The following is a 26,695-nucleotide window of genomic DNA, read 5'->3' as shown; positions in this document are numbered from 1 at the left end:
ATATTTCAATTAGAGAGCTATAGGATATATCACACAGATTTAACAAGAATCGACAGCTGTTGTCATAGTTACAAAGAAACACAACTGGTAAGTACAGCTAAGGTTTTTCCCATCTTACTTTTCTCTGCAGAAGGAGAAACCCACAGTACGGGCACTATGCCCTGACAGTGTTCTGAATTTCTCCAAATAGACCATAATAGCTGTCTTGAGAAAACAACAAGAAAGTATGCAAGCAGCCTGTTGGCACAGCCAAATGGCTTGGGCTGAACCCCTCACATGTCTCTCGTGCACACTGACCCCAGGAATAGGCTCAGTTGGAGCACGCGTGTGCTTTGGAAAGACCCTTTACCTTACATACAAATTCCACACAAAAGGATGTTGACCAAAATGAACTACTGAGCAATGACCCTTCCCAACCTAAGGTCCTTAAGGAGTTGTTCAAGTACCCTTCTCTCCCCCCCCCTTCCTGCCCCTCCTCCATCCTGAATTACAGTCTGGGTGCTAGAGTGCCAGAAAAGCCACAAGTTCAAAACCCAGTCAAGGATTAATCTCACCAGATAATGCCAACCCCCTCTAACACCAAGCTCTTGCTAGTCATCTATCCAATGTGTTTTAAAAAGATGGACTTCACTTTAAACCATCAGCCTTGTGAAACGGTTCAATTCCTCCAGGCTGGAGGTTCTGTATCATTAAATAGGGGCAACACTCCCCAATCCTATATGGGTTCTCTGAGAAGAAAGGATGCCTGAGATATAACATCAACCCCCACAGGAAGTCAGTGTTGTCACTGTCCTTCCCTGTCTTCACACACATGCACACACATGTGCACACACACATGGGCACACATGCATGCACACACATGCACACACACACATCACACTCTCAGGTTCCAGGTTGCTGTGACATGGTTGTGTTGGTCCATTTCCAGCATAATCATTAACTTCCAGTTCTTGTTCACTTCAGGATATCCTGCAGTATGGACAATTACCAGAAGGTTCTGTGGCTCTCAGATGTGGCGATAATTACCAAATATCAGGGGGGGGAACTCAATGGCTTCCTCTTCCTCTGAATCTTCTTATACCATCACTGGGGTGTTGCCAGCCTGCAGAGGAGTAGTATTGGCCAGAACTTCCAACAAACAGCCCGGACTTCAGCCTAAGGGCAGGCAAGAATGTTTAAGAGTCTGTCAGTGAAGCTAGCATTTGGAGCACTTAGGAAAAGCATTCTCTAAAATGAAAGGAGAGGTTTCATAAGAAAAAACATTGCTTTTGTTTTGTTTTGTTTTGTTTTGTTTTGTTTTGTTTTGTTTTTGAGACAGGGTTTCTCTGTGTAGCCCTGGCTGTCCTGGTACTCACTTTGTAGACCAGGCTGTTCTGGAACTCAGAAATCCGCCTGCCTCTGCCTCCTGAGTGCTGGGGTTAAAGGCGTGCACCACCACTCTCGGCTTTTCTTTTTTTCTTTCATTTTCTTTTCTTTCCTTTCCTTTTCTTTCCTTTTCTTTTCTTTTCTTTTCTTTTTTTGAAAACATTGCTTCTTGAACTAAGTTCATATCATCTTTTCAGTCCAAACAGGAAATAAATTTAGATAGGTATGATTCCTAATATCTAAACCAGGTTTAATACTTCTAAGCAGGAAAATTCCAGAATGATATGTGCTCCAGCCTGAATTTTTTTATTTGACAGCTGAAAATGAATACGAACAAACTGAAGTATACTGCATATTTTTATTGATTGTTCATTTACCTTAGGCTAAACTGAAGAAAAAAAATATATGGCATGTAGATTAAGAAATGGCCACCAGAGGGCAGCACTAGACAAGAAGAAAACAACACAGGCAGGAGATTGGGGGGGGGGGGGAATCCCTGTAGTTACAGCTCTTTACCAAGATTTCCAGTCTCTGGAGAGCCTAAAGATGAAGCTAGAAGGAGATTAGAAGTTGCAGGGAGGAGAGACTTGGATCCTGTTTGAAACATGTGTCACTGTACACTGGCTTGGTACAGGCAAATTCATTTTACAGTAATTAACGTAAGGTTTATTCCATATTGTGCTTAAAGACTTGTAAGTTATAATTCACTCTTTTACATTTAGATTTAAGTTCCTGGAAGAGAAGTACATCGGGCCATGGAAATGTGGATATTCATTTTAATTCCAATACTGTCAAAAGTGACGGAATGAATGAACAAACACACTTGTTAAAAAGGCAACAAAGCGGGGTCCACTGAAGCATACCTTTATAAGGAAAACCTTCTGCCGCGCTCTAGTCAAGACTAATCCGGCTTCTGTGTGGGAAACAGGCGTATGATTCATCCTTCCGGGGTCATCCGCTGAGCTGTTTGATATCGCTCTAGCTTTGTGTGCTGGCTCCCAGTTTCCTCTAGGGATCAAGAAAGAAAAACAAAAATAGATTCAAATAAGAACCTAAGATCTGGAAGGCTCCTCCCCAGCCTGCATTATGAGTTCAGCGCAGGGTGCAGGGGTGGAAGAGAGGAGGCGTGCTCGGCCTGGCCTAGTTTGCCTCTTCTCTCCACAGGCCCAGCAGCAGGCACTGGGCTCTTGCAGCGAGGAAGCCCTTTCTGTCCTGCTGAGGAAGCTGACAGATTTTTTCCTCTTTCCAAGACCTGAAGGGGGACATAGGCAAACAGGAGTCAATGCATGCAGAGAAAGAACGAATTTGTGCCTTTCTTTGGGGATAAACAACCCCACTGCCAGGACCCAGCATTCTGATGGGTACCAACTGTAGGAAGAAACATCTTATAACTCAGATTCCTGCAAACTACATAACAATGAAATAAAATATAACTTCCCACAGAGAGAAAAAGGCTGTTTTTCAGTTGTCTCATCAGGATGCCAGATTAAGATAAGTGTATTTGCAGCTCCAATATAGAGAGTTTGTTTGTATAGTATAGTAGAATAGAATAGAATAGAATAGAATAGAATAGAATAGAATAGAATAGAATATATAATACAATACAATACAGACTTGTACATGGTTACACCCACCACATGCATAAGAAAGCAAAGAAACAGATCATGGCTCAAAATCTATATTTTAAAGTATCACTCAAAAGAAGAAAAAGGAAAAAATGACAACCATTTACTTTTAAACTAATAATTTGAGGGTTTTTGTTTGTTTGTTTTTCTTTTTAAATATCAAGCACTTTTGTTAAGAAAACCTAGACACTTCCAGTTAGTAAAACTGTGACCCAGGACTAGAAAGCAGATTGTGAATGTGACAGTAAGTTCTTTCATGATATGAACTTGTTACTACTGTGGTGAAAATGTGCCTAATGGGGGATTGGTTTGACATAACTGTTGGCTAAGATAAATGGCGACTGGAAGCATTTCAAAGACATAAGAGAGAAAAAAATTGTTATTGGAAGGTTCAGGAAAAGAAAGCAATTGGTATAATTTGAAGATTTATCGCTCGGGGCCCAGGATTGCAGTCATCAGGTAATAATAACAAGAAGAGTGCAGAATACCTTATGAAAATTCCCTTCTAGCAATCAATCTACGGATGTAAGGAAGACCATTACCTTACAATAACAAACCTAGAAACAGGAAACAAAAGTTTCCTCCCCGAAAGTTAGATGAGTAAATGACAAAATTTGTAAAGTCTGCTTGGCCTCTTTGATGATTAATTTTCATTGTCAACATGACTGCGTTTGGAATCGTCCAGGACACACACCTGGGGCTGTGGCAGAGTGGCTTTTCCTGAGAGGCTTCGCTGGGGAGGGAAATACTGAGTGAGAAGGCCGTGGGTTATAGCCCTGCTGACTGGATGTGAGATGGTTAGCCACACTGAATCTGCCATCAAGAAGCAGGAAGGAAAGAACCCGGGTGCTTGCTATTTTCTTCCTTTTTTTCTTTTTAATACAGTCTATGGCCCCAGGCCATAGAATGGTACCACCCACAATCCTGGTGGGTCTTCCCTCTCAATCGAAAGCTCCTTTTCTGACCATAGATGCAATCAGCTGACAGACACTCCAGCTCACACCTTCTCTACAATAATTGAGTCTTTCCTCCAACGTGAGCCAAAATAAATCTTTTCTTCAAAACAAAAAACAAACAAATAAACAAACCCTAAAACACACACAGAGCAAAAAGACAGAAGAGAACCAGGTAAATCAATCAAGACTTCTTGATTCAAAACCAGGCAGAGCGCATGCCTACAATCTCAGCCCTAGGAAAACTGACCCGGCTGCATAGTGAGTTGAAGGCCAGTAGGTCCCAGTTCTTTAAAAAAAGAAGACTAAAACTAATTCGTTTATCTTGACAGTCATTTCAATTTTCTGTTGAAATAAATTTTATCAAGCATCTATACTTACCACCAACGTTTGTGGGTGCTGGGAAGTGAGTTTTAAAAGGACATGCTCTGCCATCCAGGATCTCACGTCCAATGAGGGACGTGGACCCACAGTGGACAGTCATGACGGACTGAGAAAGAGAGGAGGAAGACTCAGCTGCGGTTCAGACAAGACGGCTGCGTGGGCTACTGGGCACCCGCACTGAGGAGTAAAATCGCTGTAAGATTGCAGCCTGACAAACGACCTAATTAGACAGGCACCCCAGACAGACTTCTCTGTTGGCTAGAAGTGTGGGCAACAGGAACAGGAAGGCTGGCAGGGGCTGGGGACACAGCTCAAGGACGGAGCTTTCCTTGCAAGAATAGAGACCCTGCGCTCAAGGCCCAGAATCCACTTCATATCCCAAGTTTAGTGGTACACACAATTTTGTTTGTTTGTTTGCTTGCTTGCTTGCTTTGTTTTTGTATGCGTTCCTTTTTTAAAAAGATTTATTTTGTTATTTATATGAGTACACTTTAGCTGTCTTCAGACACACCAGAAGAGAGCATCAAATTCCGTTACAGGTGGTGGTGAGCCACCATGTGGTTGCTGGGACTTGAACTCGGAACCTCTGGAAGAGCAGAGAGGAATGCTGGAAGAACTGCTGAGCCATATCTCTGGCCCCAGCACGCACACACTTTTAATCCCAGCACTGAGGAAGTGAGGAACAGAAAAGGTTCCCTAGAGCTCACTGGCTGCCAAGGCAGTCTACATTGCAAGTTCCAGGCAGCAAGGCACCTTGTCTTTAAAACAGAAGTGTCCAAGGCCTGAAAAGCAATACCTAAAGGTATTGTTAAACTGACCCCTGAAATATCACGAGCACGTATGCACGCGCTCGTTCAGGGACCAGAATGAGGGAAAAGAAGCAGGTTATTGCACTGGTCTAGACAAGAGATGCTGACAACAAGGTGCACATCAGGAGGATGAAACTAATTCCAGAAACGCTGAAGAAACCAAAGCACGAGAAGTGGTACAGCCATGTGTGTGAGGTTCAGAGCTCAGTCCTCGGCACCGCCAAAGACACAGGACAGTGGCAAGACTTGAGAAGTAATTAGATGAGGAAAGTAAAGGAGGCAAAAGTTCAAAGGCTCCCTGGCTGACAAGATCTATGACAGTCCCACCAACTAAAACAAGTTAAAGGAGAACAGGCGCTCCAAGAAATGAAGAGCCGATGACTGTAGTCTGATACGTTGAATTTGAGTCATCTAGGAGACACACAGTTGTAAGATCCTGCCAAGAGCTAGGCACGACATGGTCGCTGGGTTTTGAGCACATGGGTGAAAACTGGCCTGGGAGAACTTAAGGCCAACCAGGACAGAGAAAGAATCCTGGGCAGCACCCATGTTGAATAGACAGAGAAAAGGGAGCAGACAAGTTGGTTACAACAAAGGAGCACAAAGTCACGGATATAGCGTGATCCAATTAGGTCAGGAACAGCTCAAATAGATACCTCTGCTGTGTGAAGGATCTAAGAGAACTTACGAACCCCTCAATCCACAAGAACGTTTAAAAAAAAAACACCTCTGGAAAAAGAGATTACACAACTGCTGCTCACGACCTCATCACAAATGCCTAATGTGGACTGGTGGGATGGCTCAGTAGTAAAGAACACTGGCTGCTCTTCCAGAGGACCAGGGTTCAAATCCCAACATTCCTGGGGGATCTAACACCCTCATGCAGACATACATGCAGGCAAAACACCACTACACATAATAGATAGATAGACAGACAGATAGATAGATAGATAGATAGATAGATAGATAGATAGATAGATAGATAGATAGATAGATAGATAAGCCAGCCTCAGGCCTTTCAGGAGCACTGCCCACAGATGAACCTTTCAGTCAGTCTTCTTGCATGTGTCAAATTTAAATCATCCTTTTTTTTTCTAATTCCAACTACTTAACCTAGTCCCTTCCATTGTTTCCAGATTCCCACCACCTAACTGTTCTCTCTTAGCCATCTCTAGAATTGCCCCAGATTCTCCAGGTAGGATCTGAAAACCCAAGTCTACTGAGGACCAGGTCAATGGTAAGCATATTGGCTGCATTCAGCTCTGCACAGAGCTTGCTTCCTGCCAATAAGACATTGTCCCTGACAGCTGTCTTCACACTGATGTCTGCCTCCCAGAGTCCTCTGCTGAGAATTTCGTAACCTACTGAACCAGAACTGGAAGAAATCCCAAGGTGTCCCCAGTCCATCTTCTCCTTTAATTAAGGTCTTTTTCTGCCGTACCCTATAAATGAGGCTCGGCTCAAGTAACTCAAGAAAATGTTCTTTCTCAACAGGATCACTGTTTGTTCGTTTAACACAATGCGAGGTTGATTTAGGATGTCCTAAGTAGCATTTGTAATCTATCAGGATAAGATAGCTAACACCGGTGGGGATAGGAAACAGTGGATGGCACACTAAAGTATTCAATGGAATTGTAGAGTCTATTATTCCGTGGAGTACTGGGTGAGGTCGAAGGACAGGGATCAGTAAGTGTGAACTGTACTTACCAGGAGTTACAATCTAACCTATTCCATCGATACCGCCCCCACAGAATTGCTCTTACCTACCCTGGGAAATTAATTTGCCTATTCTTTAACTTCATTGAGCTCGGCTTTGCTTTAAATTGGATTTTTCAAGGTGCGAGCATCAATCCAGCTCAACTTTAAGCCTTGTCCTTTGGCAGTTAATCTGCTCATTAGGCTAACGCTGCTGCAGTCCTTGATCCGGGAACATTTTATCTACATGACAAATGCTAAGAGTTTTATTAAAGGCTTGTCTTCTCCCCCCTCCCTCCTCCCGCTCACCCCTCATCTCTCATCCTTCCCTCTCTTCTTCCTCCAAGTATCTCTCTCCCTCCCTTCCACCCTTCCGTCTTTCCTGCCCTACTGGTTCCTAACAGAGAACTTCTCCTTTGCATTTTTGCCAGTCTGGGCTCTGGTGCAGTCACAGCACTTGGAACCCTGCCCTTTCAATGCATCCATTATGCTGAGATCTACTTCATCCTTGAAATCACAAAATGAGAGCCCTACATCATTAAGACATCTCTCCCAGTGCTCAGGAACCTTTCCCCCAAATTGAACTCACTGCAGCTACTGTTGTTTTGCTAGCTCTTTACTTTCGGGTGGAGAGAAGATATTCGACCCGGTGAGCCTCTGCACACCCGGAAATTCTGCCTGGATGCCATCTCACACAGCAGCCCTGTCACCCTCTATGACTGTCACGGCATGAAAGGGAACCAGCTCTGGGGATACCGGGAGGTAAGCGTTGGCCCTGTGGTCATTCTCAAACTGTTGGCATTTCAGATTGACTGTTAAAACCATGCTGCTTGGACGGAGAGCGTCACCTGGACATATGTACACACACTCAGCTCATACATGGGACAGGAGGCCACTATGACAGGGAAAGACACAGCAGAGAGAGCATGCTTTTACCTCCGTTTGTCATGTGTACCTCTTCCTGAGCAGGGATAACTGGAAAATGACTCCAGATACTAGAACAACAAGGACTAGGTCTAGACTCAGCTCAACCAACTTGGGGAAAAAGGTGGCCCACATTAAATAATCAAATATGCTTATGCATAATTCTTTAAAAACCCTAACTCACAACACATGTAGAGTAATATATCTATGTACATGTATGTACATCTATTCATTTAGTGAATACTCCAGATTCTTGCTTGGCAGTCATCTGGTTAAAACAATTGCATTAATACTTACATTCATACATACATACACACATATATGGATAGATAGATAGATAGATAGATAGATAGATAGATAGATAGATATAGGTATAATTGTAACACTTGGACAAAAGTTACCCATTTGTAATTTAGCCAAAAATATTCCCTAATATATCAAAGGAAAACTTTTTGTTTGTTTGTTTGTTTGTTTGTTTGTTTGTTTGTTTGTTTTTCGAGACAGGGTTTCTCTGTGTAGCCTTGGCTGTCCTGGAACTCACTTTGTAGACCAGGCTGGCCTCGAACTCAGAAATCTGCCTGCCTCTGCCTCCCGACTTATTTGGGAAACCTAAAATAAATTAAATTACAAGTGAACAGTTGATGGTAAAAATAGTTTTAAAACAAATATACTTAATGATAGAAAATAATTTTAAAACAAATACAAACTAGACTCTTGTTTATTGAGTGAATTTTCATTCTTGCGATCCTTTGGACCCACAAAAGAGGAAGGTTTTCCCAGCCAGGGAGCTGTTGCCTTGTGCATACTGTTCTGTGTTCTGGCACAATCCAGACTTATTCAGGCTATCAGAAAAATGGACCTAGTGCTTGACCCAGAAGTGTAGCTCTCCTGTGATAGACACCAGCCAACGTGACCCCAAATTACAGATGAGAGGACTGAGTTAGCCAGAGCTTGGCTGACTCCATGACAGGCTGCAAACTGGCAGTTTGAGAGACTAGGCCTAAATTTCTATTTCCCAGAAGTGAGGACTCAGATCCAGGAACCTGTGGTCAGCCAACCACAGCCTCAGCCTCAGGCAGACAATCCAGGGACACCTTGTCATCTGGCCTGAAGCAAGAATAGGTAGTTAGAAAGAGTAAGTGACCCCCTCCTGGCAAGTCTCCAGAGCCTAACCAACTGTAGAATCAGTCAGACCCCTAGAGATAGTGCTAACCAATCAAGGTAAAAGGACACATGCCCCTTCCTGGGATTCTCTGACAATAAAAGCCAGACCTGCAAGACCACCAGGGGTCTCCATTTCTGAATGGGGAGATCGCTGCATGCAGGAAATTCAGCTAAATAAATGCTCTCTGCATGCTATGTGAGTCTAGGGTATCATTCTCCAGTGATTTTCGGAGGCTAACACAGAAAGCGGGAGGGAAGAGGCTGGGGTGGTGAATCCAGGGGTAGGCAGCTGGTTTCTACGAAAGCACTGGTTTCTACCTCTCAGAGGTGGGCACCACAAACCAGCCGCATCCACAGCAGACTCAGCTGTACCGTGTATTCCACACATCAACACCTCCCTGGGATCCAGCAGATTTCTGTTAGATCACCAGAAAAAGCACAAAATATCAGCTGTTCCAGCCTACAAAGCAATTTGAAATCTAAAGAGCTAATGAGCAGATAGTCTCACGCATACAAGGGGAGAGGACTGCCGCATAGGAAAAGTCTATTTTGCTCTTGTTTTTGTTTTTTGAAGTATGTAATTGATTAGGCTTGTCAAACTCTCAGTACAACGTTGTCTATGTGGAATGAAGTAGGGTAGGCTTTTATTCTCCAATAGTTGTTTTCTGACCTTTAAGATGATATTTTCTGTATACATCAATAAAACACCCGGTCTGCCTCACATGCTGGCGGTTTCTAACGAACAGAACATTTCTCATCATTGTACATTTATAGAATGAGAGATAGACCACTCAATAATAAGCAATTAAGCCTCCGAAATGCAGTTGTTTTCATTAGGGAGCTTACGAAAGCTTACAGATGGATAAGACCAACTAGGGTGTGTGCACACAGAGCTCCTAGGGAAGAACACCCCAGCTGCAGAGATTTCAGAAGGTAACTCATACGAGCATTAGCCCCGCAGACCTTTCCAGAATCTGAAGAGATTGGTAAAAGATAATCCCTGGCTAGCTTCTGATCTCAGAGGCAGTGCTCAGCAAGAGGTTACACTCTGTGTATTTATATAACAAGCGAGGCATTTCTACTCAATCAGGAACATGCTTAAAATGGAAAGTTTCTGAAATATCTCATCTCAGTCGATGACTCAGGCCTATGCAACACACCTGTTTTTGGAAAATTTGAGGTCTGCTCAACACCTAGAAGAAAAATGTTCAAACAGAGAGCTCTCTGGAAAACTGCCTTCGCTGTTCAGTTACATGCCTTGGCCTTGGGCTGGTGGGGTTGGTCTACCAGTTCACTAATCGTCTGAGGTTGTTCACTAATTGTCCGAGTGCCCCCTGTTGGTTACCATATTTTAAATTTGGTATTTAACAATATTTATGAATTAGTCCAAAGGGCCATCTCCTGAGCTCCTAGGGGAATCATTAGGACTGACTCTAGCTGTTAATGAGGAGGAAGCCTTGAGCAATGATTCGTGCCCGTCACTCGAGTCCCCATAACCACACAGGTGCTATTACGGAGAGTACCCATAGGAAGATGCTAAGGTGATACTGGCAGAACTGTGGCCAAGCATCATTCAAACTCAGATGAATCCGGCTTCAAAGTCTCCACTTTCTGCTCTGCTGTGCTCTTAAGGAACAAGATCAATCTCTCCCAGGAGACATCCCTTGTGTTTCTTGGATTTGGTTCAACAGACTCCAGCTAATCTTCTCCAGCTACGTGGAGATTTCTTGGAGAAGGAACTTGGCCAGTACCTCCCTCATTCAAACAGGTCAACATTGTGGTCAGACACCACTTCCTGATCCATTAGCAACAATTAGCTCTCAGCTATTCTTAGATATATCTTTTTGAAACCCCAGAGGAGATGGGCATCCCTGTTTTACTCTGTTTTAACTATGGTTGTACAACTATATCCCAGAATAGCAGGTGTCCTGTGTGAGAGGAACCCTTACCTTGGTTCTCCTTTGCCACCAGAGGGACCCCTATTACAAGAAGAGCAACCACAGTAAAAATATTTACACCATTGTTCAATAAGAAACTCATGTTTCTCCTCTTCAGTCCCCACATCTACTCAGTCATTACAATTAATTATTCCCTTTTCCCTGACAAACTCACCCTTACATGCACACGCACACACGCGTGAGAGCCTCCCCCGCTCCACACACACACAGTCACTGCTATAGCTCCTGCCCTGGCTGTAAGCCATCTCATAACCCTTGGATCATTGCAATAGCTTGCTAAAGGATCTCCCTGCCCTCCCCACACTTGTTCAAGTGGAACTTCCATAATACCTGGCCATGGCAATTCCTCTGTTTTATGATGCCACTTCGTTTCTCGCCGAGTGGAAGGTAAACTCCTTTCACCACCCAATGCTTATCCCAACCCTTCAGAGTCTGGAAAACATAATGGTCAGGCCTTAGACTTAGTCAAACTTAAAACAGCCTAGCCAGAGTAGTAAAATGCAACTGCAATCCCAATACTCAGGAGACAGAAGCTGGAAGATTGCTACCAGTGCAAGGCCAGCCTGGCCTGAGTAGTGTGTCCCAACCTACACACTGTAAGCAAGGGTTCCAAAATGAGAGCCTGTTTCAAAACAAGAAAGAACAGCTTAAGGTTATTTCACCATCATTCTCAATTCCTTATAACTAAAACAGGTATAATTACTAAGTGATACACCATGTACACTTGTAGCCAGATTTCTGACTGTAGGACCAAATCTCCATCTGTGAGGTTGGCAAATGCCCTCTTTCTATTAATAACATCCCAAAGTGTAACCTGACACCATACATCACTGAAGCAACCTCTGCTACTCTGTAACATTACCTACTGTTATCCTTGCCAAATTTAAAGCTAGCTCCCATATCCTGCTCCTTCTATGTAAACATTTTATTGGATGGCCTACAGCATACATAACTTAAATTATGAATTTGAGCACAAGCCATTTATTTGAGAGGTGGATGCAAAAAAAAACCCCGAAAATGTATAAATATGAGTACACGTGCACATGCATGTGTGTGTGGGGGGGAGTGTATGTAATACTACAGACTCCACTATATCACCAAATAGCCAAATAGAAAACAAACACTATCTCTCTCGTCACTACCTAAACTTTCCTTCTGTCAGCTGGTCTAATGGACCACACACACTATGATCCTAGCAGGAGGCAGAAGCAGCCGTATTGTCATACGTTTGAGGGTCTTTTTGGTTGGTTGGTTGGTTTGGGTTTTTGTTGTTGTTGCTTTGTGTTTGGTTACTTTTAATTGTTGTTGTTTGCTATTTTGGTTTCAGTTTTTCAAGACAGGAATTTTCTGTGTAGCCTTGGCTGTCCTAGAACTCACTCTGTAGACCAGGCTGGCCTCAGAGTCACAGAGATCTGCCTACTTCTGTCTCCCAAGTGCTGGGATTAGAAACATGGGCCACACTGCTAGGATTCCCATAAGTTTAAGGTCAGCCAGGTCTATATCGAAAGTTCCAGGTTAGCCAGCCAGGACTAAAGAGGAAGACTGAAAGAGGTTAGGGGATGTGTGAGAGTAGAAGCAGGAGGAGGAGGGAGGGGAGGAGGGAGGAAGGGGAGAAGAGAGAAACTTTCCCTGAGAGGCTAGATATAAAAAAAGATGTGGACTGTAATCACCTCGATTCATACTTGTACAGGATATCGTATTTAGTGTAATTAGATAGACTAAAGAAATTTAAAGGCATCAAGATTAGAAAGGAAGAGGATAAATGGACTATTCACAGATGATGCATTTGAAAATCCAAAAGACTGAGCAACTAAACAATTAAAATTAAATTAGGACATTTAGCATGGTTTCAACCTGATGAGCATAATAGTCTATACTTGAGAAACAAAAACTAGAAATTGAAATTAAGAATCAGTTCAATATAGTTGCCATGAAACGCTTAGGATAACTTGTATGTTCCAGTCTGGGGGTGGGGCAGACGTGCAAGGCCAGCACAGGGCTGAGCCTGTGTCATCAGTGGTAAAGTTCTTGCCTAGCATTTGTGACCGAAACTCTGGTTACAAGCTACAGCGCAGTGTGGATGGTATAATAGAGATTATAACTTAATACTGTGAAGGTAAATTTCAAATTGAAATATATATTTAATATAAACCAATCAAACCTTAGCAGATTCATATGTAAAAACTGAGAGATTCTAAAACTGAACTGAAACCATCCAAGCTAGCCAAGAAAATCTGGAAGCAGGGGTAAATAGAAGTAAACATTATAAAAAAAAACCAAAAAACAAAAAACAAGCTATCCTAACACAAAACACATTCATTAGGTCAGTACGCTGTCAGCTCACTAGGCTCTCTAGACAGTGAGGTCTGGAGAGTTTTGAAATCTCCCAAGGGGTTCTAATAGGGAGTTAGATGAGGATCCGATTTTCCAGCTCAGTCTTCCTCCCTCTCTTTAACCTGTGCCACTTCCTGCTCTGCTGGTAACTGTGCTTTGGTGTGGATCCAGCATCCCTTCTCTGTCACTTAAACACTGATGGAGTGTGCTCAGCCACTCATCAAGCCCAGGGTAATTGCCCAAGGTCAGAAACCTTTTATCACCCATTCCTTCACCCCCTTTTGATTTTTTTTGAGACAATATTTCATGTAGCCCAGGATAGCCTCAAATTCTCTGTGTATCCATGGATGGCCCACATATCTCAGTCCTCCTATCTCCATCTCCAAGTACTCAGCCATCAGTTCTGAGCCACCATGCCCAGCTCCTTTTGTTCACGTGCCTTATGTCTTCCCTAATCTCCAATAGAGAAGTTTCTAAATAAATAGTCACTGAGTGACATAAAGATCCAAGGGCTTGGTTGTGGATTTAGGACCTTCTCCATCATGAAGCTCTGCTGTCCTGGATAAACCCAATACAAATATATATCTGGAGACAAGTTGTCTTGGCTCTTTTTTTATTGGTTATTTACTTACATTTCAAATGTTGTCCTCTTTGTGGTTTCCCCTCTGCAAACCCCCATCCCATCCCTACTCTCCCTGCCTCTATAAATGTGCTCCCCCACCCGTCTACCCACTAGTGTCTCCCTATGCTGGATCATCAAACCTCAACAGGACCAAGGGCCTCCCTTCCCATTGGTGCTAGACAAAGCCATCCCCTGCTACATATGCACCCTTTCCTTCATCCCCCTTTGATTTTTTTTTTTTTGGAGACAATATTTCATGTAGCCCAGGATAGCCTCAAATTCTCTGTGTATCCATGGATGGCCCACATCTCTCAGTCCTCCTATCTCCATATCCAAGTACTCAACCATCAGTTCTGAGCCACCATGCCCAGCTCCTTTCGTTCACGTGCCTTATGTCTTCCCTAATCTCCAGTAGAGAAGTTTCATGGGTCCCTCTTTGGTTGGTGGCTTACTCCCTGGGAGCTTTGGGTGGTCGGGTTAGTTGATATATATTTTTTGATCTTATGTATGAGTGCTCTAGCAATGCCCTGAATGCAAGAAGAGGGCATTGGATCCTATTACAATTGGTTGTGAGGCACCATGTGGTTGCTGGGACTTGAACTCAGGACCTCTGGAAGAGCAACCACTGCTCTTATCTTCTGAGCCATCTCTCCAGCCTCCTCCCAACATATTTCTTTATCACAAATACCCTCCCCTAAATGACCAAACAGTAAATTTTTAGTTGCTTTCTATGATGCTCTTAAACCTTAATTTCCATTTTTAAAAGATTTTTAAGTCATTATGTATGAAGTATAGATAAGAAAGTATCTACCAAGTTAAACTTATATCTACACAATCAGTCCATTAGTTTAAAGTGAGTGGTGGGTGAGATTCTTGGCATGTACCAATGTTTGACTGTTTCTTTTAACATATAGACTAGGTCTCTACATCATAAGATCATGCTGGTCTATATGGTCCAGTGTGTCAGATGGGAGGCCATGAGGATGTTGTTTTAAAGGATTCTGGTTAGATAGTAACTTAGAACCCAAAATAAATACAGTTTGCCCAATTAAGTTAACAGACAAGGACCGCAGTTTTACTCTGGTTCTGAATTATGTATGGTCATCACTCAACAGTCTTCCAGATCAACCCTTTTACTTCTAACCATTCCTGTTGTTGTACAGCTCTTCTCTGGCTTCTAATACTGTAGTGATTAAGCTCAATCCATTTTGCTCAAGTCAAATTAAAATATTTGATAACGTTTGCCTGGTTGTTAGTCTTCTGATGCAATGACTGAGTTTCCGGATTCTTCCTGGACATCCCATCTAGAGCAGCATCACGCTGTGGGGCACGACCCCATTGGGGGTTGACAACCCTTTCACGGGGGTCACCTAAGATCATCGGAAAATGTTTGCTTTCATTGTGATTCATAACAGAGGCAAAATTACACTAATGAAATAGCAATGAAAACAATTTTATAGTTGGGGGTCACCACAAGATGAGAAACTGTATGAAAGAGTTACAGCATTAGGAAGGTTGAGAACCACTGCTCTGGAGAGTCCTGGATAATAGCATACAGCCCAGAAAAGAGCATAAAACTACACGTCTGCTTTAGTCATAGAAAACAGAATGAGTGCCTGGCACCCTTTGTTTAAGCATCTATCATCTTTTGCTATAACTAATGTTAACTTAGCCTGAGTTGATTTTTCTCACTTAATTCATACACTTGGCTTTTTAATTAACTCTTAGCATTTAAAATATAATAATAAGCTTTTTCTCTTTGCTACCTTACATCTATCTCATCTTCTACCTGTATAATTCATCATTTGTATTTGTATAGCTAGCCACTTAGTTCTATTGAATTGGTTCTCATGGGCTGGGAGTGTAGCTTAATAATAGAGCATTTTCTTACAATGTATAGGCCTCAAGTTCATTATTAACATACCCCAAAAGTAGAAATAAGAATTTTGAAATTCAAATTTTACCCCAATGTGGATTTTGATTCTTGGACCCAACTTGATAGAAATTGAATTAATTTATTTTTTCCCACTCCCAGTTGAATCAACACACATGCAATGCCCTCATCTGAGTTAATTGAGCCCAAGGCACAAATTCACTAACTGAGCCTTCTATCATAAATCATGTGTCACTGAGTGACCAATGAGCATTATTTTAAGGGATTTCCTTAAGAAGATATAAATTGCATAATATTAATAATATCACCTAGACCACTGTCCAGCTTCACCTACAAAAGACAAAGACTTTCAGAACATCTGTCAAAAACCAGATGCACAATGCCTGTGGCAGCCACTTATGTGTAATAGAGTGATTGGATTCCAATGAACTCTTTGGTTCCAACTGACAACTGAACTATCTTAACAAACAGGGCAAGGCTAACTGCCAAGAGGGCCATACTTTTATTAAGCAGTCAATCCACATTGTCATAAGAATGCTACATCCACCAGTATACCCTGTGCCAGCAGGCAATACCAATGTAGAGAGGTGTGACTATTTTGCAGCAGTCCATCTGGTAGAAAGAGGATTAGCCACTGGGAAAGCATATATTTACTTGACTGGTGCTCTCACGGTGAAATCGGTTTTAGAAGCACTCTACATAAGCTTTTTTACTCAAAGCTGAAGGTAAATCCTGCTCACCTGAAAGGACCTTTGAGAACAGGCTAAGGGTTGTTCTCAGAGCAGGAAGGAGGACCTTTCAAATAGCTCCATCATTCTCTTGTGGTTTTTGCCTATGTGTCTCACCTATCTGAAGCCAGTTGGCTGGCATAGTGTTCTAACGCTCCATTTCAACGTAACAACAATCCCATTGCTTAATATTTTCCCTAATGGGTTTAACTGCCACACTGCATTATTAACAAAGACTATCGTCTTATGTAAGGCTGAGCCGTGTCCTTGTCAGGATCTAGATAGGCAAATGGAAACAGATCTGGGTGCTAAGGAGCCCTAAAAGACTCATTATATTGTTAATGAGGACACCTCTTGCGGTCTGAACAGACATGGAGATGGAGGCAGACTGCTAGTTGCGTCAGCCAAAAAGAGAGATGCATTGTCACTTAAGACATTAAGGAGATGAGCTCTGAGTCCTGGGGTTGAGGGCTACCATCTGAGTTATGAGTTCCACTGTGCACCTTGGCTCTGGAGTCTTGGAAAGTTTCCTACGTACCTCTATTTTCTTGTTATAAAATGAAAATAACAATATCCACCTTCAATAGTTACCACCTGCAATAATTAAATAAAATTTTGTTGCACTTAGAGTGTGGCACAAAAGACTTAGGTTAATGTGAGTGATTATCATCCATGTGTTCAGCAAGCTACAGTATAGAGAGAAATACATTGTCTAAGTCATTGTACTTCTATACCAAACATGTCTGTGCTGTTTCAGCTATTCACAGGTAAAATATTAGAAGTTGAATTTCACAAAAGGACTGATGTGTCTATCTTTTCTTTATGTGCACCAAAAAGACATTGTGGCACACAATATGGCTTAACTCATATTTGCTGAATGCATAATTGAATGTAGCTTCCTGTTTTCCACATTCTGGTTTTTCAAGGAGTAGTTGAGGGATCTGCACAGAGCAATTAGCACTGTATGACTCATAGGTAGGAGGAAACAGAGGTGTCATGTTCAGGAGACTCTTGACAGACTGATTGAGAGGACATAAGAGAGATAGACAGAAGCAATGAGGTCTGGAACACTATTTTCCCCACATGTGGAGCTTTGAGTTCAGAGGTAATACATATAATAAAATACATGCACACACACATATATACATACATATATATATACATGCATACATACATAGGGTTCAAGGCGTGCTTTGTCTAGTTTTATGTCAACTTAACACAAGCTAGAGTTACAGGGAGAAGGGAGCTTCAATTGAAAAAATTCCTCTCTAAGATAGCCTGTAGTGCATATTCTTAATTATAATAATGGGGGGAGGGACTAGCCTATTGTGGGTGGTGCCATCCCTGGGCTAATGGTCCAGAGTTCTATAAGAAGGCAGTCTGAACTAGTCATGGGGACCAAAGCAGTAAGGAGCACTCCTCCATGGCTTCTGCATCAACACCTGACTCCAGGTTCCTGCCCTGCTTGAATTCCTGTCCTGACTTCCTTCAGTGATAAACAATGATGTGGAAGCATAAGCTGAACAAACCCTTTCTGCCCCTGTTGCTTTGGTCATGGTGTTTCATCCCAGCAATTAAAACCCAAATGAAGATACTGCATAATATGACATAAAGCACTGAGCACTACATAGGCTAGAGGTGTAGGAAAGGCTTCTCCGAATGGTTTGTGAAAGAAAACCAAAAGAATTAGGTAGAAGTCAGATAATGATAAAAGTGGAACATAAAGAGATTATATATAATATACTATATACACGTTAATGAATCAATTTATCCCAAGACCTTGAGATAGGTAGAATCTTAGTTTTCTACAAAGAACAAAGAAAAGCCACCTGAAATGTATAACCACTAAGGAACACGATGAACTATGAGGCCAGATATCCATGCAATGGTATATCTGTCAAGGGCAATTATGAGTCAGACTATGAATTTAGTTAAGTAAGAACTCATTGGGTTAGCATTGGAGAGTAGGACCCAACACATTAGAATTTTTCTGGCTGGAGGAACTGAGGCTATGCCTTGCACATCCCTATGTATAGCCTAGTGGATACAGTATGCGAGAGAGAACAAGTCAAGAGTCAGCTATGGCCAACACTTCTCAACACATACACAAAGAACATTCAAAGGCTTCATTTCTGGGAGGTCAAATGAATCAATAACGCATGAGTCCAACATCTGTGAGAAATCTGACCTACTAAGGGAAAAAAATCCAAAAAATAGACAATATGTGCTTGTCTCTTTTATAACTGTTTAGAAGTTATTTGTATTTCCTCAGAAGCCAACAGTAAAACTAAGAACTGATTTCTGTCCCTTCAAGAGCTCGAGGTAAGGTCATGTATCATCAACCTTGTTTATCTCTACAATCTTGCAAGGTGGCAAAACAGAACTTACGGTTGTGTATCTTATCCCTTCCTCCTTTCTCCTTCCTATAGAACTCACTTTACAGATTCAAAGAAATGATTATCTGACCAACTAAATGAACACCAAAAAAAATCATTACCAGGGACAAACCTGAATTAAAAATTCATACCATAATGCCTTCTTTCTCTCCATATCAGATACTGAAGACATTGATTATGAAGGAGTTCCCTCTTGCAAAGGTATCCACTTTCAACATATGTTCATCTGACATTCAAGTTTTCAATCACATATAAATTTATCAAATATATATGTATATATATACATACATACATATACATATATATGTGTATATATATGCTACCATGCTATCTTGTTTAACCAACTGCTTATTGGATATAGGCATGTGGATATCCTATAGACACCTCCAGCTTTAATACGTCTAAAACAGAAACCAGATCATTCCAATTTGCTTCATCTTTTACTTCCCAGTTTAGTGCTGCTTTTACTTCAATCTCTCACCTCCTCACTCTCCCACAGCCCCCACAGCCCATTAATGATAATGCTATGTGCTTCTCAAATATCTGAGATAACCTTCAGATCGTGAGCCTGGTTACCCCCAGCTTGCTTCTGTATCAGCTCAAATTTGGATTCTTGCTTTAGCCTTCATCTGTTTTCTCCTGAAGTAACCCAGTGCCTTCCTCCTCAGAATCCCAAGTTCAAATCCTCCAGCGACTACTTCCCAGTGCCTACCTGGAGAGTCAAGTCTTAAAATTGCACCAGTGTCTACAAGGATATGGCCATTGCCTGCCTCTCAGATGTAGCCATCTAAAGCCCATACAATGTCCCCTGTGTTCTGGTGATACCAATGACTTTCTAGTCACCATAACTTGATCTAGCTAGCACTCCATCACCTCTTCAATCAGCTCTGTCATTCTGGTTTCCTTAGACTATCTGCCCACGGAAGTGTGCTTAGTAACTCTCTTATCTGGCCCTTTACTTCCGCTGCAAATTGCTTCACTTGAACACTTACATAGCTAATTCTCTTTCTTTCTGGTCCCATCATGGTCAACTCAGGTCCTCCTGATTTCCCCGTGTTTATGTTTATTTATTTATTATCTTCATTGTTTATTGTCTATGCCCCTCCATGCAGAATTTAAGACCATAACATAAGACCTGAAACTTTTAAATGGTTAGAGAAAGGTATAGAGAAAACACTTGATGGTGTAGACATAGGCAATGGCTTTCTGAATAAGACTCCAATAACCCAGGACATAACAGCAAAAGCTGACAGACGGATTGCATCAAATTAGAAAGCTTCTGCACAGTAAAGAAAACAATTGTCAAAGTAAAGAGACATTCTACAAAGTGAGAAAGAAATGAGAGGAAATTTGCTAGTTATTCATGTATAAAAGATTAGTATCTACAAAGTATCAAGAACTCAAAGAAGTAAAACACCAAGAAAGCAAATAATAATCAAATCAATAAACAGGCGAATTAATTCAACAGACTCGTCTCAAAGTACAAATCCCAATAATTTTACAAAGTAATGTTCATAAATGATGATCCTCAGCCACCAGAGAAATGCAAATCACTGAGATTCTCTCTCATCTAAGTTAATATGACTATCATCCAGAAAACAAAAACTTGTGAGGACAAGGACAGCAACTCAATACTGATGGTAAGGATGCAAATTAGCCTACCCACTGTGGAAATGCAGAGACAGGTTCCTCATAAACCTAGAAATGTGGAGCTGGAGACATGGCTCAGCAGTTAAGAGCATTGACTGCTCTTCCAGAGGTCCTGAGTTCAATTCTCAGCACCCACATGGTGGCTCACAACCATCTGTAATGAGATCCAATGCCCTCTTCTGGCATGTTTGAAGTGACATGCACTCACTAGCATACAATGTCTGAAGTGAGTGACAGTGCAATCACTTATATACAATAAATAAATCTTTTTTTTAAAAAGCCCTAAAAATGTAATTACTACATTATCTAGCTGTATTGATCCGGTTATATACACAAAGGGGATTAAGTCAACATTCCACCACGTTTACTGTGGCCCTTTCCATAGCAGCCAAGAAACAGAATCAGCCTAAGTGCCTGTCAAAAGATGGAAAGAAGCTGTGATATAGACAGATGATTAATAGATAGATGGTAGATAGATAGATAGATGATAGATAGATAGATAGATAGATAGATAGATAGATAGATAGATAGATAGATAGATAATAAAAAGGATAGATAGTAGAGTCTCTCTGGCAAACAGAATATGCACATTAAATTTTTTAAATAAATCAAATGTATGGATGTGTTATTTAGTATTCTTCCTCATTTACATTAAATTTCACTGATATTTTTCTACTTCAGACCCTTGTTATGTACCTATTGATCTCTTCTATTTGTTGGGTTAGAGGATACAACTTGGGTTATCTTCCTATAAATGCCTCTTCTCTGACAATAACCAATATATAAAGGGTACTTTATAAATATCTGTTGAACTCATTCAGCCTGTCTGAATAATATATTCAAAAGGCCCACCTACCTGATTATTCTCTTTTCTGGAAAGCCCCAAACCTGAATGGATAATAATTTCTCAAGCTGTGGATCAACCAAAACGTTGATGTAGTTTCCCGCAGAACCTGATTTGATAGTCCTTGGTTACCTTTGTCTCCTAAATCCTTTTGCTTAAGTGGGAGGTACTGTTGTACAGTGTGGGTAACGGATTGAGTCACAGGACACTTTATAAAGCTTTATTTCGCCAGGATTTCAGAAAAGTCTCAAACCAGATGGCTAGTACATTCTGATTTTTTAGAGCTGAGGATGCTTTCTGACTAAAAATAAATTAGGGGAAGCTATTACACAGTTCCTTGTATGTGAGACACTGAGCCAGCAATTCTACATTTCTTCTTCCTATCACGGACTTGGGGACATTATCTACATTTCTGAGTAAGTGAAATTAGAACTTAGTACCTCCTCCAAAGACAGTGAACAAGTGACTGGCTGGAATTCACCCCTCTCCCTGTACAGCCACAAATCTCAGGTCTTTTCCAAGGACTGTGTGCTGCCCCTCCAGGTGTGTCCTGTTTTGTTGTAGGAACCTTCTTCCTATGATATATGCTGCTCATGTCTATTTTATTCCCTTTATATCTTTGGTATGAGGGCATTTTGTGACCCCAGGCCCGGGCTGGAATGTTTTGTACAGCTTGCTCATTCTTTTAACTCTCAGACTCTATGTAAATATGGAAGGTAGTTAAGTATAGTACCGATGTAGGAACACACAAGGTGTCACACAGATGTCACTCAAGTCTGTGGCCAGCCTTGAAATAGTGTATCTCTCAGTGAACTACAGAAAAAGCCTCACCCATGCTCATCTGCATACACTGATTGATTTTGAAGGGCAGTTCAGGAAACATTAGACATCCCCTGCTCAACGATGTCATAGACAAGGTAATGTAAAGGTGACATTGACCAGCCAAGGCTCTATGCCATGCCTTTTGTCAGCACTGGACCAAGAGCAAAGACAGAGCATCAATCATCACTTACAGAAGATTGTCATGGAACACCACACTTTCCAAATCTTCCCAAGCCTATTATTCCATGAGAGAAAAAACTGTTCTGTTAACAGCCATGACCGTTGGGGTGAGGGGCAGAAGAGAGGAAGGTTGCCACGGTAGAAAAACCATATTCCGAGGACAACTACTCACTCCACTGACTTAATCTCAGCTAGCAAACACATCGATAAAGACATCCAGTAATCCAAAAGCCTGACCCAGTAGAAGCCTATAGATAGCAATTACGTCACCCCTAAGGTTGAAAGTGACAAAGGTATATTCTGTTGAAGGCTACAGAAACTTCCAGAAGCTTCATCTCTGTGGCCTTGCCGGGCACTCCAAAGACAAGGGTGACCTGAGTTCAGTCTGTAGCCAGACAACAGTCAGTTGATCGAGAGGCTATTAGGGAGGGCTTACAGTTTGACACCCTGCCATTTGTCTCTGTCACGGGTGAACTTTGGAACAACGTGCTCATTCAGTTATGACAGGGAAAGACTTTGGGGTGCCTCTATTCCACCCTCTCCTTTTACATCAGCTTCCCTGGTGTAGATAGATACAAATCATTCCAGTTTCCAGCTCCTACAAGGACACAAAGTATGAGTGCTAGAAACATATTCTGGATTGTTCCGACCTCACTACATTTGAATAGCTTACCTGGTTATACTCATGAGTACACCTGTATTGGTCAGAACATGTGTTTCCATGAGGGTTTGGGAAACTACCATCAACTGATGGCTCAGAAATGAATGTCCAGAAAAATAGAGTACTTGGGAAATCTAGTTTGGTTTTTGTGTCCATGTGGGCACACATGGGCTGGAGGGGATAAGAAATGAGAGAATATTCATTTTCTTTACTGACTTTAGGTTTCAAGGAAATGCCTGTTTTTTAAAGGGAAACTGGGCGTGTCTGCATTTATGTCTGAGCTGTTGATAAAGGTAGTAGGAAGAAATGCAGGCAATAAAGATGGGAAGGACATACACCTGCATGGAATAGAGCAGTTAGAATTTAGCTGGTCATATAGAAATTGTCCTGGACATTATAGTTTAAGAGTGGTCTTTGATGGGCCCATGAGAAGGCTCAGTGGGTAAAGGTGCTTGTCATTAAACCTGGCAACCTGAGTTTCATCCATTGGATCCACATGGGGGAATGAGAAAATTGAATCCTGCACTCTGTTCTCTGGCCTTCATACATACACCGTGGTATGCACCCATATACACGGTGCACACTAAATCAATGAAAAAACACTAAGGCTGTTTGAAAACCTAATAAAATATATTGCATCCATGTAAGGTTAGCTGCTGGACACTGAAGGTGTACGGTGGTGAGAAATGCCAGACGGAATGTGGGGATAAGGAAGAAAAACACTGCCCAAGGGGTCACAGTGATTGTTCGGGGGGGGGGGGATGCTGGGAGCCCCCAGAACCATCTTCCTAGAATGTGCTATCTCTGCCACAAAAGAGGAGAGTTTCCCAGAAAATTTTCTGAGATTCAGAAAGTAAAATCCACAGCAAACTTTGACTTTAAAAGAGTAGAATAATTAACCTTTGTGTTAGTTACAGGCCTTTGTTTACACTAAAGATAGAAACACGGATCAAATTGCCACGTGTCACCTTTCTCTTTCCTTATTCCTCCTCTCCCCTCGTGCAAACATCCGGACCCTTCACGGACATTAAATATTGATTTGACTGGGTCTTAAAACCCAGGAATCCATAGATGTTTACAAAGGGTGGCTGAGAAACTCTTAACCCTGAGAGTGCAGTATATTTGCTGTCCCTCCCTTGAAGGAAAGCAACTGGAACAAGCGGAACCCCCAAAACACTTCCTAAGCTGAATACTAAAATATCATTGGATACTAAAGTTGAAATGGTGGCGTGCTGACCTTTCCCCAGACCATGGGCACTTTTTAAGAAGAACCAGCAACACCATTGGAGTGAGTGTTTGATATTAAGGTGGGGTCCTTCCCTTCCAGCTTTATCCCTTCCTAGACGCACAATAAAAAAGGAGGCTGTTCAGATAAAGAGCTTGCTCGGGACTTAAACTTTGTGCCCTGGAAGTGAGCACCTTTTATCCACTGAGCTGTGAACTGTCTCAAGTAGTTGGGTGATTTACTTACTTATTTGTTTGCTTGCTTGTTTATTTGTTTATCACGGGCTTTTAAGTGCACGATACTTCCTCTGTTTTACATAGAGTCATCAGAGCAATGTTATCTCAACTCCCCCAACATCCATTGATATTGGACTGAAGACACTGACCCTTGAGCACTAGCGAATTTGACGTTTGACTCTCAGCTATTCCCCATGTGGCATTTGTCCCCACCCCTTCATTTGTCTTCCCAAGACAACAGCCAGTGCCTGGCATTTCAACAAGGGTTTCTTTTGTCTTTTGCAATAGACGAGGGCAAGATAAGGAACATTTTGCTTCTTTTCAATGTGTCTGTTTATTATTTGCTTTGCTCTCAATTACAGTGTGCGTGCACGTGTGTGTGTGTGTGTGTGTGTGTGTGTGTGTGTGTGTGTGTGTATAAATGTTATATTTTATCCCAATGGCTAGAAGAAGCCTTTTATACTTGTCAGTAGCTGAACATGCAGCAAAATGCTCACTACAAAACAAGAAATGAGCAAATCGCTCCTTTTTCAAAAAGGAATCAATAAATCTTTGTCTCAGATTAAATTGTCTGGGGAGTGATGGACCCTTTGAACTCTGATCTTCTTTGACTTGAGAGTTGTCTTAATTAGACTCTGGATATATATTCAAATATAAACATGTTTTAAATGTAGGCACTTTGGGCTGTAGCATTTTATACTCCCTTTCTTTCTAATCCGTCCAGGACAGAACATTATTCCATCCTGTGAGCAACAGCTGTATGGATTGCAACCCCTCAGAGAAGAAGATTTTCATGGCCAGATGTGACCCTCTATCTGAGACTCAGCAATGGATTTTTGAACATATCAACATGACTGTTTTAGAAAAAAATAGCCACTATGCCATCTCCTAGAAAGGCAAGAAGAGACATTACCTACAGGTTCTGAACTGTGTTGTTGCAGGCGTCTGGGTCAAAGGAGTCAGGAAAAACATTTCCTAGATCCCAGGAAGCCTGGTTGAAAGATGTGTAAAGGCCATGTTGACATAGGCTGTCCAGGAGACGTTCCTACATCTGAAGAACTTGGCTGAGAACCTCACCAGCTGCTTCTGAGAACCGAGACTAGCAGTTCCCTTGCTGGCCAAGGGTAAAGATTATTTAGGGACTTTCACCTCGACTGCTGAGTTAATCAATCCTAGCATTTCTCAGGTCAAATCCTGCAGTAGTGAGTAGCTATGAATGGATCCTATTAATCGGGTGGGAGGGGGGTGGAAACAGAGCGCATGACTGCTCTGGCAACCTGAGGCTACCACAGGTCTAGAACTAGCCACGCTTAAGGGGTGAGCTGTACTCTTTGGTGCAATTCTCTGACTAAGAGTGGGTTAAGCAGGTTTAACCCTTTAAAGTGCTGCAGATGATTTTAGAGTGCTCATACCATTTTTCTCTTTTCTTTGGTCTTCTCTTTAAACAAGGGGACATGGCATTGAAGACTGACATTACATGCTCTCATCCAAAGGCCATGCTATCCGTCATGGTTCATAAGAGCTCATGGTCCACCAATTAGCTGAAGTTCTAATTCAGTGACCTTAGATGAATCCAGTTAAAAACAAAAACAAACAAACAAAAACTATGCTACCCAGTTACTCCAAAGAAAGATTTCCCAGAAGCAACAGAATATCACAAACACACATACACACACACACACACACACACACACACACACACAAGTTAGGGGAAATTTTCCTTAGGAAATCTATTTTTACTTTTCTATTATTTTTAAATAAAAATCTGATGTTTGTCCAGTCATAATTTTTATTAAAGAAGACAGTGGAGAGGGTTCCATGTAATTTGTTTAGTCTATCGTAAATAAATCTTCACTCCAAGTGATGTGGAAATGGCCTCATTCACTTTAATTCTGTTTAATCTGGGAATTTTAAACTGGTGTTATTTAGGTTTCTTTTTTTTTTTTTTTTTTTTTTTTAGTTTTTTTCAAGACAGGGTTTCTCTGTGTAGCCCTGGCTGTCCTGGAGCTCACTCTGGAGACCAGGCTGGCCTCGAACTCAGAAATTCGCCTGCCTCTGCCTCCCAGGTGCTGGGATTAAAGGCATGTGCCACCGCGCCCAGCATCATGGTGTTATTTAATTATTAGTTTTGAAGCCCCCCTCCCCATTATTGAAAATAAAGGTATTGTTGTTTTATTCAGAAGCCTAGAAAAGGAACAGCCATTAATAAAGCATCTCTGATGTCAT

General features: G+C 41.7%; 1 protein-coding gene across 1 annotated transcript in view; it reads left to right on the top strand.

Annotated features, from left to right (window-relative positions):
* Galntl6 (polypeptide N-acetylgalactosaminyltransferase like 6) overlaps nucleotides 1-26,376 on the top strand; it is a 1,053,895-nt gene extending 1,027,519 nt beyond the window's left edge. Inside the window, exons 12-13 of the mRNA XM_021169756.2 lie at nucleotides 7,444-7,593; nucleotides 25,194-26,376. Coding sequence (XP_021025415.2) covers nucleotides 7,444-7,593; nucleotides 25,194-25,361 — 318 coding nt within the window. The 3' untranslated portion in view covers nucleotides 25,362-26,376. The remainder of the gene's footprint in view (nucleotides 1-7,443; nucleotides 7,594-25,193) is intronic.
* Nucleotides 26,377-26,695: the final 319 nt, after the last annotated feature.

This window comes from Mus caroli, chromosome 8 (genome assembly GCF_900094665.2).
Source record: "Mus caroli chromosome 8, CAROLI_EIJ_v1.1, whole genome shotgun sequence".
Taxonomy (NCBI): Eukaryota; Metazoa; Chordata; class Mammalia; order Rodentia; family Muridae; genus Mus; species Mus caroli.
Note: the sequence above shows the minus strand (reverse complement) of the source record. Positions and strands in the feature narration are given on the sequence as shown.